The sequence below is a fragment of the Myxocyprinus asiaticus genome, chromosome 4 (genome assembly GCF_019703515.2).
Source record: "Myxocyprinus asiaticus isolate MX2 ecotype Aquarium Trade chromosome 4, UBuf_Myxa_2, whole genome shotgun sequence".
Lineage (NCBI taxonomy): Eukaryota > Metazoa > Chordata > Actinopteri > Cypriniformes > Catostomidae > Myxocyprinus > Myxocyprinus asiaticus.
This window is the reverse complement of record NC_059347.1, coordinates 19,120,079-19,133,447: the sequence shown is the minus strand read 5'-3', so window position 1 is coordinate 19,133,447 and position 13,369 is coordinate 19,120,079. Positions and strand designations below refer to the sequence as shown.

Here is a 13,369-nt window from a genome sequence, read left to right as displayed (position 1 = left end):
TTTTTCCATAATATGATGGTAAATGGGAACTGAGTCTGTCATTCTGACTAAACATCTCCTTTAGTGTTCCAGAAAGATAGTGTTTCATATTTGTAACAACATGAGGGTGGGTAAATGATGACAGAATTTTCATTTTTGGGCAAACTAGCCCTTGAAGTTTTTTAAAGTGGTCATACTGTATCACGAGGAATGACATTTTACTTAATCTTTTGAGTTAAAAGAGCTTAATGTACCATGAAAACATGCGGCAACTTTCAGTACTCCAGTGGAAATGAGCATTGATTGAAATTACACTGCAAAAATGACTCTGTACTTTTTTTAATGAGCCTGAGCCCACAATTTTCTGAAATCAGACAAATAGATATATAAACATATTACATTGTCAGTGACGGCTATTGTGTTAGCATTCTTATTAATGGCAATTGCAAAGATGTTTTAAAGGCGCTGCAGCAGCAAAAAAAATAAAGTGAAAAAAGCTCATGAAAATGTCTTGGTTACTGTCGTAACCTCAGTTCCCTGATGGAGGGAATGAGACGTTGTGTCGATGTAGTGACACTAGGGGTCACTCTTGGGAGCCCCAAACACATCTGATCTTTGATAAAAGGCCAATGGGAATTGGCGAGTGGAATTTGCATGCCACTCCCCCAGACATACGGGTATAAAAAGAGCTGGCTCGCAACCACTCATTCAGATTTTGCGCTGAGGAGCCGAGACAGGGTCCCGGCCATTTCAGCGGGTAGTTCAGTGTTGTGGCAAGAGGGACACAACGTCTCGTTCCTTCCATCAGGGAACGGAGGTTACGACAGTAACCAAGACATTCCCTATCTGTCACTCACTCGACGTTGTGTCGATGTAGTGACACTAGGGGTCCCTATACAAAATGGCACAACTAGCTGAATTGTGTTACGTGGATTGGCGGTGCAGGTGCGAGAAAGCCACTGCATGCCTCGTAGCAAGTGCACCCAGCCCTCACGTAACCTCCCCCAACATTCCACGAGCGTCGTACGGTCCCCTGCACCTCGGGGACAAGCTGACTGCCCAGAATGGGGACAGACCACACTAGCCATGGTCTCTTCTCTTCTTTTTTCTCCCCAAAAAGTGGAAGTCGTTCAGCTGGGGCCATAAGCGTCCGTGTCGGAGGGGAGTTCTTTCCCAAGGGGAAAGACACCGCAGAGACCACACCCTGCCCGAAGGGGAGGTAATTGTGTGGAAATACATCACATGGACTTACTGACCGGCAGTATCGCATGTGGAGGAAGTCCCCATGGTAGGTCCTACCCGGAGGGGACAGAGCTCTACAAACACATGATCGGTGGCACAGGGAACTCTGCGCAAGGAAGACACGGGTTTACCAATGGGGAAACCGTACTGTGGAAGATACATCACTCGGGGTTACTTACTGGCAACCAGCACATGTGGAGCACCTACCCCAGTACAGGGCCTACTAGCACACGTACTGGGCCGGCATCGAATTTCTCCAACGAATTCACCTGCCACAGGGCTAAGGAGGAAGAACATCGAGGGACCACAGTCTCATGAACTTCGCTGGGGGGAGAGCACACATCTTCCCCTCCAGGAGGGAAAGGTGCTTTATGCAAGCGATACACCCAGCCAATTGCCCTGCATACTTACCTGTTCGTACTTGACAACACACAGGATGAAACTGGCTCAACCCGGGAGGCTCAAAAGAGGTGCCATTGGTCAGGGCCCAGGAGGCCGCCACACTCCTGGTGGAGTGTGCTCGAAGTCCCAAGGGGGGGTGGCACATCCTGGGCCTGGTATGCAAAAGCGATGGCGTCAATGACCCAGTGGGTGATTCTCTATTTGGAGACAGCCCTCCCATTCCGCTGTTCTCCGAAGCAGACAAAAGTGCTGCTCAGAGCGTCTAAAGCTCTGTGTGCGATACAAGTAGATGCGCAAAGCACGCACTGGACACAGCAACAACAAGGCTGGGTCTGCTTCCTCCTGGGCAAGCGCTTGCAGGTTCACCACCTGATCCCTAAACGGGGTCGTGGGAACCTTGGGCACATAGCCTGGTTGGGGTCTCAGGATAACATGAGAGTATGCCGGACCAAACTCCAGGCAGGTGTCTCTGACAGAGAATGCCTGCAGGTCCCCAACCCTCTAGATGGACATGAGCATAGTCAGGAGGGCAGTCTTCAATGAGAGCACCTTTAGCTTAACTGACTCTAGGGGCTCAAAAAGGGCTCTCCGCAGGCCCCACAGGACCACGAAGAGATCCCATGAGGAAATGAGGTGCAGCCTGGGATGATTCAGCCTCCTTGCACATCTAAGGAACCTGATGATCAGGTCGTGCTTCCCTGTACTTATTGTCTACTGCATCGTGGTGCACCGCTATAGAGGCCACATACACCTTCAAGGTGGAGGGGGACAGCCGCCCCTCCAGCCTCTCCTGCAGGAAGGAAAGCACCGACCCGACTGCGTATCTCTGGGGGTCTTCACATTCTTGGCCAGTAGGGTGCCAACAGGACAACCTGCTCCTTGTCCTCCCTGACCTTGCACAAGGTCTGTGCAAGCAGGCTCACTGGGGGAAACGCATACTTGTGCAGCCCCCGGAGCCAGCTGTGTGCCAGTGCGTCTGTGCCGAGGGAAGCCTCGGTCAGCTGGTGTACCAGAGCGGGCAATGGGAGGATTCCCGGGAAGCAAACAGGTCTACCTGCGCTTGGCCAAATTGACTCCAAACCAGTTGGACCACCTGGGGGTGGAATCTCCACTCTCCCCTGAGCATAACCTGCCATGACAGCACGTCTACTGCGTGGTGGAGGTCACCCGGGATGTGAGTGGCTCACAATGACTTGAGTCACTGCTGACTCCAGAGGAGGAGACGGCAGGCGAGTTGCAGCATGCGACATGAGCGTAAGCTGCCTTGGCAGTTTATATACGCTACCATTGCTGTGTTGTCCAACCGGACCAACACGTGCTTGCCCTGGATCAACGTCCGAAGCCTCTGCAGGGCGAGCAATACTGCCAGCAACTCGTCCAGGGCCTGTCCAGGCCCTGTCCAGGAGCCCGCGGCTGCGTGCCCGTTGCACACGGTGCCCCAGCCTCGCTTGGAGGCGTCTGTCATAACAACAACGTGCCTGGACACTTGCACTAAGGGGACCCCTGCCCACAGAAATGCAATGTCTGTCCAAGGGCTGAACAAGTGGCAGCAGATCGGCGTGATGGCCACGTGATGCGTGCCATGGTGCCATGCCCATCTCGGGACTCCAGTCTGAAGCCAGTGCTGGAGTGGTCTCATATGCATCAACCCGAATGTGACCGCCACTGAGCACGCCATATGCCCCAGGTGCCTCTGAAACTGTTTTCATCTCCGCATGAATGACTTCAGGCAGTTCAGCACCGACTGTGCATGCTCATTCGTGAGCCGCGCTATCATAGAGACTGAGTCTAACTCCATCTCGAGAAAAGAAATGCTCTGAACTGGGGAGAGCTTGCTCTTTTCCCAGTTGACCCGAAGCCCCAACCAGCTGAGGTGCCTGAGCACCAGGTCCCTGTGCGCACACAACAGGTCTCAAGAGTGAGCTAGAATCAGCCCGTCGTCGAGGTAATTGAGGATGCGGAAGCCCACTTCCCTTAGCAGGGATGTGCGGTGAAATCAAATTCAAAGGAAACAAAAGATCCTCCTCCCAGCCCTCCACCGGGTGACAGAGTGGTCTGTATACCAGCTCTGGGATTCCAGCGGGCCTCTTCCTCCCTGGGTCGTCCATCTCAGGGGTACTTGGAGGCCTTCCTAGGGCTCTTAGTGCCAGACCATGAGACGAGGGCGTCAGCTTCCTGCGGGGGGCTTTACTCCGTGCTGTGGTGGGGACGCCCTTGGCGTCAAGCAGACAGGTGCGGGACCTTGAGCCATGCCAGGGCAGGATGTGTTGGATAGCCTCTGTCTGCTTCTTGACCACCGAGAACTGCTGGACAAAGTCCTCGACGGTGTCGCCGAACAGGCCAGCCTGGGAGATGGGGGCATCAAGGAAGCTTACCTTGTTGGTATCCTTCATCTTGAACAGGATAAGCCACAGGTGGTGCTCCTGGACCACCAAAGTGGACATCGCCTGCCCGAGAGCCCACACCGTGACCCCGTGCCATGACCTTCGTCACCTGGAGGGCGAGATCAGTTGCCAAGCACAGCTCCTGCATCACTCCTGGTTCAGGACTACCCTCGTGCAGCTCTTTCTGCGCCTTTGCCTGGTGCACTTGCAGGAGGGCCATGGCGTGCAGGGCAGAGGTGGCCTTTCCAGCGGCACTGCATGCCTTGGTCGCCAAGGACAACGTGGACTTACAGGCCTTGGACGGGAGTCTCAGGTGATTCCGCCAGGTGGCGGCATTTTGCGGGCACAGGTGCACCGCAACCGCCTTGTCCACCTGGGGAATCGCTGTGTACCTCCTGGCCACCCCACCTTCGAGGAAAATGAGAGCGGAGGGGCTCAGAGGTCAGGTCCAGGCAGTAAAAGGTGCCTGCCACGACTTTGTGAGCTCCTCGTGCACCTCCATGAGGAATGGAACCGGGGCGGGGCATGGCCGTGAGCGACGCTCTGAGCCCAGGAACCAATCATTAAGCCGAGAGGGCTCAGGGCAGGGTGTAGGATTCCACTCAAGCCTGATGCTCACAGCAGCCCGGGCAAGCATGGCTGCCAGCTCCACGTCGGCCTCAGACTGGGCAACCACACCCAAAGGTGGGAGCCTAGTTGAGTCCTCCGCGTCCGACTGGATCAGCCCGCTCTCCAATGCTGAATCGAGAGCTCACCCTGCCAGATGGTGCCCCATCCCTGATAGAGGAGGTTCTCCCTCAGGGGAACTCACCAGGGAGGACTGCGCAAGTATGCGTCTCCCCCAAACTCGCCCTGGGGCAAGCCGCCTGTCTCATCCCAGAACTCGACTGGGGAAAACCAGCGTACCCGTAGGTAGAAGGACTGGGGCGGGGAGTGAGAGCATGAGAGCATGAGCCATCCGCGAATGCTGTCTTAGCGTGGCTGTATCCCAGGCGGAAAGGTAACGGCCGCAACCAGGAAATATACACAGACGGAAAGGCATCTTTAAAAAGATGCTCTCCATCAGTGCCACTCTTTTAGAGGAAAATATACTCTTTTATTATTAGAATATATACTCTCTTTTAGCTGTCGAAACACCCAGGGGCGTTCTCTGCACTTATTCTTGCACGAGGGGGAGAAACCGCTGAAATGCGCTGTATATACAACAGCATATGCAGAGGTGAATGGAACGGCAGTGGAAATCAATTAATGAATTCAATGAATAAACACCGCTTGGCTCCGAAGAAAAAATCTGAATGAGTGGTTGTGAGCCAGCACCTTTTATACCCATATGTCCGGGGGAGTGGCATGCAAATACCACTCACCAATTCCCATTGGCCTATTCTCAAAAATCAGAGGTGTTTGGGGATCCCAAGAGCGACCCCTAGTGTCACTACATCGACACAATGTCGAGTGAGTGACAGATAGGGAAACTAAATTATGACTGTTTGAGTAATCCCTTTAAATCTTTGTCTGAATTATTAGAGCTCTCAATATCACTTTCGAAGGTGTCTTTCTTTTTCCATTCTTGATCGGTCACTTTGTTCAAAACAGCAAAACATTTGACATAAATAAAATGTGTCTTATCTTAGCTGAGTTTTTTTGTACAACTTTTGCACAACTTTTATTTATGTTGAACGAGCCCCAGACAAACGTATGATCAAGTAGAAATGCACAGATCTACGGTTACATCAGTCCTGCAGTTCTTGATGTTTTCCTGCACTCTGTTTTTAATGTGTCACGAGAACTGGACGTGGTAACACAGTATTAATAAAACAATTCCTGTTAGTTTTTAGTACAGGAAATGATGTGACAAGGTGCAGCGTGGATCCTGCTGCCCTTAAACATTGTAGCTTCCTCTGAATGATATATTGTAGCTGCTGTGCACCAGAGGATGGCTCTAATTTTACATAGGCCCTGTTTGCTTATATTGCTTGGAGGCTGCCAGGGAAAGAGTGTTCAAATTGATAAGTGCATATCCTGCAAACATGTTTCCCGTCTGCTGTTGGCATTGATTGGCACTTAGTAGTTGTTGATTATAAGGATGACTGAACAGGTGACAGGACAGGACAGTTAAAAGCATGTTCCCCTAGTGTCAGCTACATATATCTTGATTTTGCTGACACCCAGGAGTCTAGGGATAGACAGAAATAGGACATACCAGGGCACCAACTATGAACCCTCCTCAACATTTAAAATACTAGCACATTTGTAGGTTTATAGCAAGATAAACGTCTTTATTAAAAAACCTAGAAGCGTTTTGTTGACAATGGTAGTGTGAGTTTAATTGAGATGATCAATTTGCCGGAAGTGTGTCTGGGCAGGACAATCATAAAAGATTAAATCTATCTGTCATCATGAATGATTTGATTTATTACTGTCCTTGTATGAACAGCAGTGAAAAATAGACTATACATTATCGCTATGAAGTAATGCCATGTAAAACAATGACTGCTCTAAACAATCTTCATGAGAAATAAAATAGAATGTACTCTACTCAACTAAATTAAATATAAGGTTATTTTGAGTTTAATGCATACCTGTTGTCAGGGATGGGGGGGTTACTTTTGAAATGTATTCCACTACAGATTACAGAATACATGCAGTAAAATTTAATTTGTAACATATTCCGTTAGATTACTCAAGGTCAGTAATGTATTCAAAATACTTTGGATTACGTCTTCAGCACTGGTAGATTTTTTAACTTGTTTTGACTATAAAAACTCTCTCTAAATATCTTATGCAGTGTTGTTTCTAAAACAAGATTAATCTAATTTATCTTGTTTTAAGGATTTTTAGATATTTTTTACAGGAAAACAATGCAGAAGTTATTATCAAGAATAAGATTTTTGCCCTAATATCAAAGGTCTTACTAGAAAAAAAAAAAAAAAAGAAATTATGATCCAACATGAATTTTCATGATAACATGTGCATGTAAAATGGCTAGAAATTGCATTTTAGCTTAGCGTAAAGATGACAATTTACACAAGGTTTATTTCTATTTCTTCTGCTCCAAACTTACTTCAAACTTACTTCTCTGTCTGCTCATATGAATGTAACACATCATAAGAAAATGTTTCACCGCTGTTCAAATGCACTTTGGATCACATCATTTACAGGTGCATCTCAATAAATTAGAATGTCACGGAAAAGTTCATTTATTTCAGTAATTCAACTCAAATTGTGAAACTCGTGTATTAAATAAATTCAGTGCACACAGACTGAAGTATTTTAAGTCTTTGGTTCTTTTAATTGTGATGATTTTGGCTCACATTTAACAAAAACCCACCAATTCACTATCTCAAAAAATTAGAATACATCATAAGACCAATAAAAAAAAACATTTTTAGTGAATTGTTGGCCTTCTGGAAAGTATGTTCATTTACTGTATATGTACTCAATACTTGGTAGGGGCTCCTTTTGCTTTAATTACTGCCTCAATTCGGCGTGGCATGGAGGTGATCAGTTTGTGGCACTGCTGAGGTGGTATGGAAGCCCAGGTTTCTTTGACAGTGGCCTTCAGCTCATTTGCATTTTTTGGTCTCTTGTTTCTCATTTTCCTCTTGACAATACCCCATAGATTCTCTATGGGGTTCAGGTCTGGTGAGTTTGCTGGCCAGTCAAGCACACCAACACCATGGTCATTTAACCAACTTTTGGTGCTTTTGGCAGTGTGGGCAGGTGCCAAATCCTGCTGGAAAATGAAATCAGCATCTTTAAAAAGCTGGTCAGCAGAAGGAAGCATGAAGTGCCCCAAAATGTCTTGGTAAACGGGTGCAGTGACTTTGGTTTTCAAAAAACAAAATGGACCAACACCAGCAGATGACATTGCACCCCAAATCATCACAGACTGTGGAAACTTAACACTGGACTTCAAGCAACTTGGGCTATGAGCTTCTCCACCCTTCCTCCAGACTCTAGGACCTTGGTTTCCAAATGAAATACAAAACTTGCTCTCATCTGAAAAGAGGACTTTGGACCACTGGGCAACAGTCCAGTTCTTCTTCTCCTTAGCCCAGGTAAGATGCCTCTGACGTTGTCTGTGGTTCAGGAGTGGCTTAACAAGAGGAATACGACAACTGTAGCCAAATTTCTTGACATGTCTGTGTGTGGTGGCTCTTGATGCCTTGACCCCAGCCTCAGTCCATTCCTTGTGAAGTTCACCCAAATTCTTGAATCGATTTTGCTTGACAATCTTCATAAGGCTGCGGTACTCTCGGTTGGTTGTGCATCTTTTTCTTCCACACTTTTTCCTTCCACTCAACTTTCTGTTAACATGCTTGGATACAGCACTCTGTGAACAGCCAGCTTCTTTGGCAATGCATGTTTGTGGCTTACCCTCCTTGTGAAGGGTGTCAGTGATTGTCTTCTGGACAACTGTCAGATCAGCAGTCTTCCCCATGATTGTGTAGCCTAGTGAACCAAACTGAGAGACCATTTTGAAGGCTCAGGAAACCTTTGCAGGTGTTTTGAGTTGATTAGCTGATTGGCATGTCACCATATTCTAATTTTTTGAGATAGTGAATTGGTGGGTTTTTGTTAAATGTGAGCCAAAATCATCACAATTAAAAGAACCAAAGACTTAAACTACTTCAGTCTGTGTGCATTGAATTTATTTAATACACGAGTTTCACAATTTGAGTTGAATTACTGAAATAAATGAACTTTTCCATGACATTCTAATTTATTGAGATGCACCTGTATATGTATAAATGTTTTCCATCTGAAAGGAGTAAATATTAAATGAAACAAATGACAATAAAATGCAAAGTAATCTCTTCAGTAATCAAAATACTTTTTGAATGTAATTGTATTCTAATTACCAATGATTAAAATTGTAACTGTAGTGGAATACAGTTACTAATATTTTGTATTTTAAATACATAATCCCATTACATGTATTCCGTTACTCCCCAACACTGCATGCTGTATTATCACCACTTTAAAAAAGCTGTTTATACGCATACTATCCAAATTGCCTATGTGGAATTTATTTACTACTTAAAATATGCAGATGAATTATTTTTATAGACAAATACTCTTTTGACAACAGATTATACCATCAGTTTGGCAGAGGTTTTGCTTCAGCAGCATTTAACTAAATTTCTTATTACTTATTACTTCTGGGTAGGGTTGCATCAGCTGTGCGTAAGTTCTCACGTAAGTTGGGACGTAAAGTTCACACTAAGGGCTTAGTAATTACTACAAGTCAGTGCTTAATTTGGTTGCACCACCTGTTCTTAAGGCAAGACTTTACTAGTTGGTTGTAAGCTCTCCGTAAAGTAATGCGTAGTTGCATAATATGACGTTTACCTGTATTGATCCAATGAACAGCCTTCAAATTTGTACACAGAAGTGTTAAAAAGCTGTGTTTCAGTTTTATCTCATTACGGTTGATGTTCAAACCTTGTCTGCTCACGTAACTGTCAGCTGTAATAAATTATATCCCCATTAAAAATAGACATTTGTTCATTTTAATATCCTATATATATTTTGAATGTGTTGAAACTTGACACCGGGCGATGCACCCTGAAAACTGCACCGTTAGAACGGTTTCATGCTAAAGAGCCGAATAAAAGTACGTTTTTTTTCTCTCTCTTGTAAATGTAAACGAGTGTAAATGTCAACATCATAATGTATGTCGAAATGATTGATGCCTGTCACGCAAAACATGAGCTCACTGATGTCATTAAATATCATTCTGCTTTTTTATTCTATCTGTTACTCCTGGTTGGAGTCTTCTGTAAATATTTAGTTTATACGTAGGGTTACGTCCTACCTATTTTTAATGGTGCAACACTCAAATATTTAGTAGTGTTTAAATTGTGACTTAGTGCCCATTTACGCCACAACTAGGCTAAGTTCTAACATACGTATAGCTGGTGCAACCGGCCCCTGACTTCTGCAACTTGTGAGATTGCCCTATAGACTCACCATATGAAGGTTCCATTGTTACTTACTGTTAAAATTAAAGGGTTAGTAAAAAAAAAAAAAAAAAAAAAGACAATTCTATAATTATTTGCTCAGCCTCATGTCTTCCAAATGTCCAAGACGCTTCCATACAATGAAAGGGAATAGAGGCAACAAGATTTTCAGTGTATAGTGATTTCAGTCTGTTCCTCACAGAAAGCTATTGTATGGCTTCAGAAGATTTAGATTATGGTGTACAAGTTGTATGTGCTACTGTTACGAAGCTTTTATTGTGCTTTTTTTTTTGTCCTTTTTGGAGCTTGACAGCCTCTGGGCATCATCTACTTTCATTTTATGTAAAACAGCAGCTACTAATTATCTGATTAACTTGCCTGCTATTAACAATATCTGAAACAGGATCTGGATATAGTAGTTCGGTATGGCTCTTATCCCTTTGTCATCTCCATCTCTATCCTTTGAAGATGAGCCCAGCTTGTGTTACTTTTACGACGGTGATGGCGTGTGTGAGGACTTTGAGCGGGAGGCTAGCGTAAGGGACTGCGGTCTCTACACACCGAGCGGTTTTCTGGATCAGTGGGCCAATGGAGTGGAGGTTTCCAATGAGGAGAAGGTACACTGTCCAGCAGAGGTGGCCGCTGGATATCCTGCAGTGACAAAGGTGAGACTGCATGCATGTACTTAGGGAGACACGTGTGACTTTTACAAGCATACATGCCAATGTACACACGCAGTACATACTGTTTAGAATGTGGATAGCTGACATGAAATACACTATGTTTGGGAAGCTGACACAGGCCCATTTAAAATGATCTAGTGAAGATGATAAAAATGTTGACTATTTACAGGACCTAAGATATACTCTTAATCCCCTTAATATCAGGGGTCTTCAATTGGGGATTTTGTTCAAGTTCCACTAAATCTTTAATTGTCATTAAAATGTCAGCCTATGAAATAAAAACAAAAATATGACTAACATTTGTACACGATTAATTATAGTTTTAATGGTTTTGCAATTTAAGCATGATGAAAATACATAAATTTGGAACTATACATATTAGCAGGAGCGTAGATTCCAGGGGGGACTGGGGGGAGGTAACCCAATAATCAAAACAAGCAAGTTTTGCAAGCAATATTTATACCATGATAAATGGAAACATGAAAATACGTAAATATGTAAATAATTTCTATTTGTATATACAGTACTCTATTCATTTATTAACACTGTAGGAATGACGGTTTATAATTAATGAATTAAGTGTAAACTAATGCTTTACAAATACTTTAGACTGTGTAGTTAGTATATACTGTATACTGTATACGTATATACATACACGAATGCAAAAAAATAAAAAAAAATAAAAATAAAACCCTAGTAAAAGATGACTTACTGAAATATTTATAGTTGTAATTTATGGGTATACGTGGCACCTTTAACTATAACACAAAGTCAAATCTCTCTGAAATCTCACTTTATATCTGGACAATGGAGTCAGACTGAACAGTACAGTGTTTCACATTAAATAGCAGAGAAGTGTTCAGTACATTCTGTTAAGAAGAGATTTGAGACTTTGCCTGAACCCGTTACACATGGAAATAGTAAAGAATTGGCTCTTTCTGAAAAAAAATAAAATAAAAAAAAACCTGTGTTGTTTTACTCCCTGGATATTTCAACATGATACATTTGTAATTTTACCGTTTTATTGGCCACTACTCCTCCTCCCTTCTCCTCTCCTGTGATGTTTGTGGAGGAGCATGAATCTCCTGTGCCCAAAATCGTGCAAGCTCCTGAATTAATCATGTCCCAGAACTATTCCTATCATGCTGTGCGCAACCTAAGGATTTATGGCACTGAGATATGGTCATTTTTCACAGTTGAGCTTGAACCTCATTGTTGCTAGAAACTGTATTGTGGTTTGTAATGGGAAACATTGGCACATAGGTTAAAATCACTTGGAATTGTTCCTCACTGTAATGCATCGCACATTGTTGCCAATACGCCTTTGTGTGGAGTTTATTTTACTTTCACTTCATGGTCTCGCAACTATTTTTATATGAATGTAAATCAAAGCCCTGTTTGAGATGTTTTCCATTTTTCCATTGAAAACAGACTAACGGCTTAAAAGTGAAACGTTTTGTGATCAATGTTAGTTCTGCATCGGAATGACTAATCGGTTTTATTGTGTGGCCAATCAGCCAACAGAGGTTACTGTCTGTAGAACTGACTGGCGAGCCCTGTGTACAGTATTGTACTTGAATCAATGGAGGGGAGGTGGTTGAGCGGGGAACAGTGTCAGTGAGGTTACTGTGGTGTGCTGAGAGAGATAAAGAGAGAGAGAGAGAAATCTCAGGAGACGATAGAAGAGCAAAGTAAGGGGTGTGGAAACAAATATCTTCTCTTTCTTTTTTTTCACCCCATTTCTCCCATTCTAACTCTCTTTTAAGCATTACATCAGAATTCTCTAGTTTTGTGGCTAATTTTGTAACCTTTTCATTCAAATTTTATGAGGCATTTAGAGATGAAAAAGATGTTATGAATCCCCCTCTCTCCAGTCAGCTCTCTCCCTGCAGAGCTGTCTTGGAGTTGTGAATGAAGTGAATTGCCAGTCTCTGAATATAAGTCATAATAATATTACATCATCACTTCTAGATATATGAATTCCAGGATGATTCCACTCAGAGAGACAAATTATGAGAATATTGTACCTATGTATCTTTGTTGTAACTAAACAAAGGTAAACTCAGCAAAAAAAGAAACGTCCTCTCACTTTCAACTGCTTTTATTTTCTGCAAACTTAACACATGTAAATATTTGTATGAACATAAAAAGATTCAACAGCTAAGACATAAACTGAACAAGTTTCACAGACATGTGACTAACAGTAATGGAATAATGTGTCCCTGAACAAAGGGGGGGGGGGTCAGTATCTGGTGTGGCCACCAGCTGCATTAAGTACTTCAGTGCATCTCTTCCTCATGGACTGCACCAGATTTGCCAGTTCTTGCTGTGAGATGTTACCTCCACCAAGGCACTTGCAAGTTCCCAGACATTTCTGGGGGGAATGGCCCTAGCCCTCACCCTCCGATCCAACAGGTCCCAGACGTGCTCAATGGAATTGAGATCCGGGCTCTTCGCTGGCCATGGCAGAACACTGACATTCCTGTCTTGCAGGAAATCATGCACAGAACGAGCAGTATGGCTGGTGGCATTGCAGGAAAGGTACCATAAGAGGGAGGAGGATGTCTTCCCTGTAATGCACAGTATTGAGATTGCCTGCAATGACAACAAGCTCAGTCCGATGATGCTGTGACACACCGCCCCAGACCATGACGGACCCTCCACCTCCAAATCGATCCCGCTCCAGAGTACAAGCCTCAGTGTAACACTCATTCCT

At 44.3% G+C, this 13,369-nt stretch overlaps 1 protein-coding gene across 1 annotated transcript in view; it reads left to right on the top strand.

The window, feature by feature from the left end:
- LOC127439584 (pappalysin-1-like) overlaps positions 1-13,369 on the top strand; it is a 118,189-nt gene that overhangs the window by 66,176 nt on the left and 38,644 nt on the right. Inside the window, exon 13 of the mRNA XM_051695765.1 lies at positions 10,439-10,635. Within this exon, the coding sequence (XP_051551725.1) occupies positions 10,439-10,635 (197 nt within the window). The remainder of the gene's footprint in view (positions 1-10,438; positions 10,636-13,369) is intronic.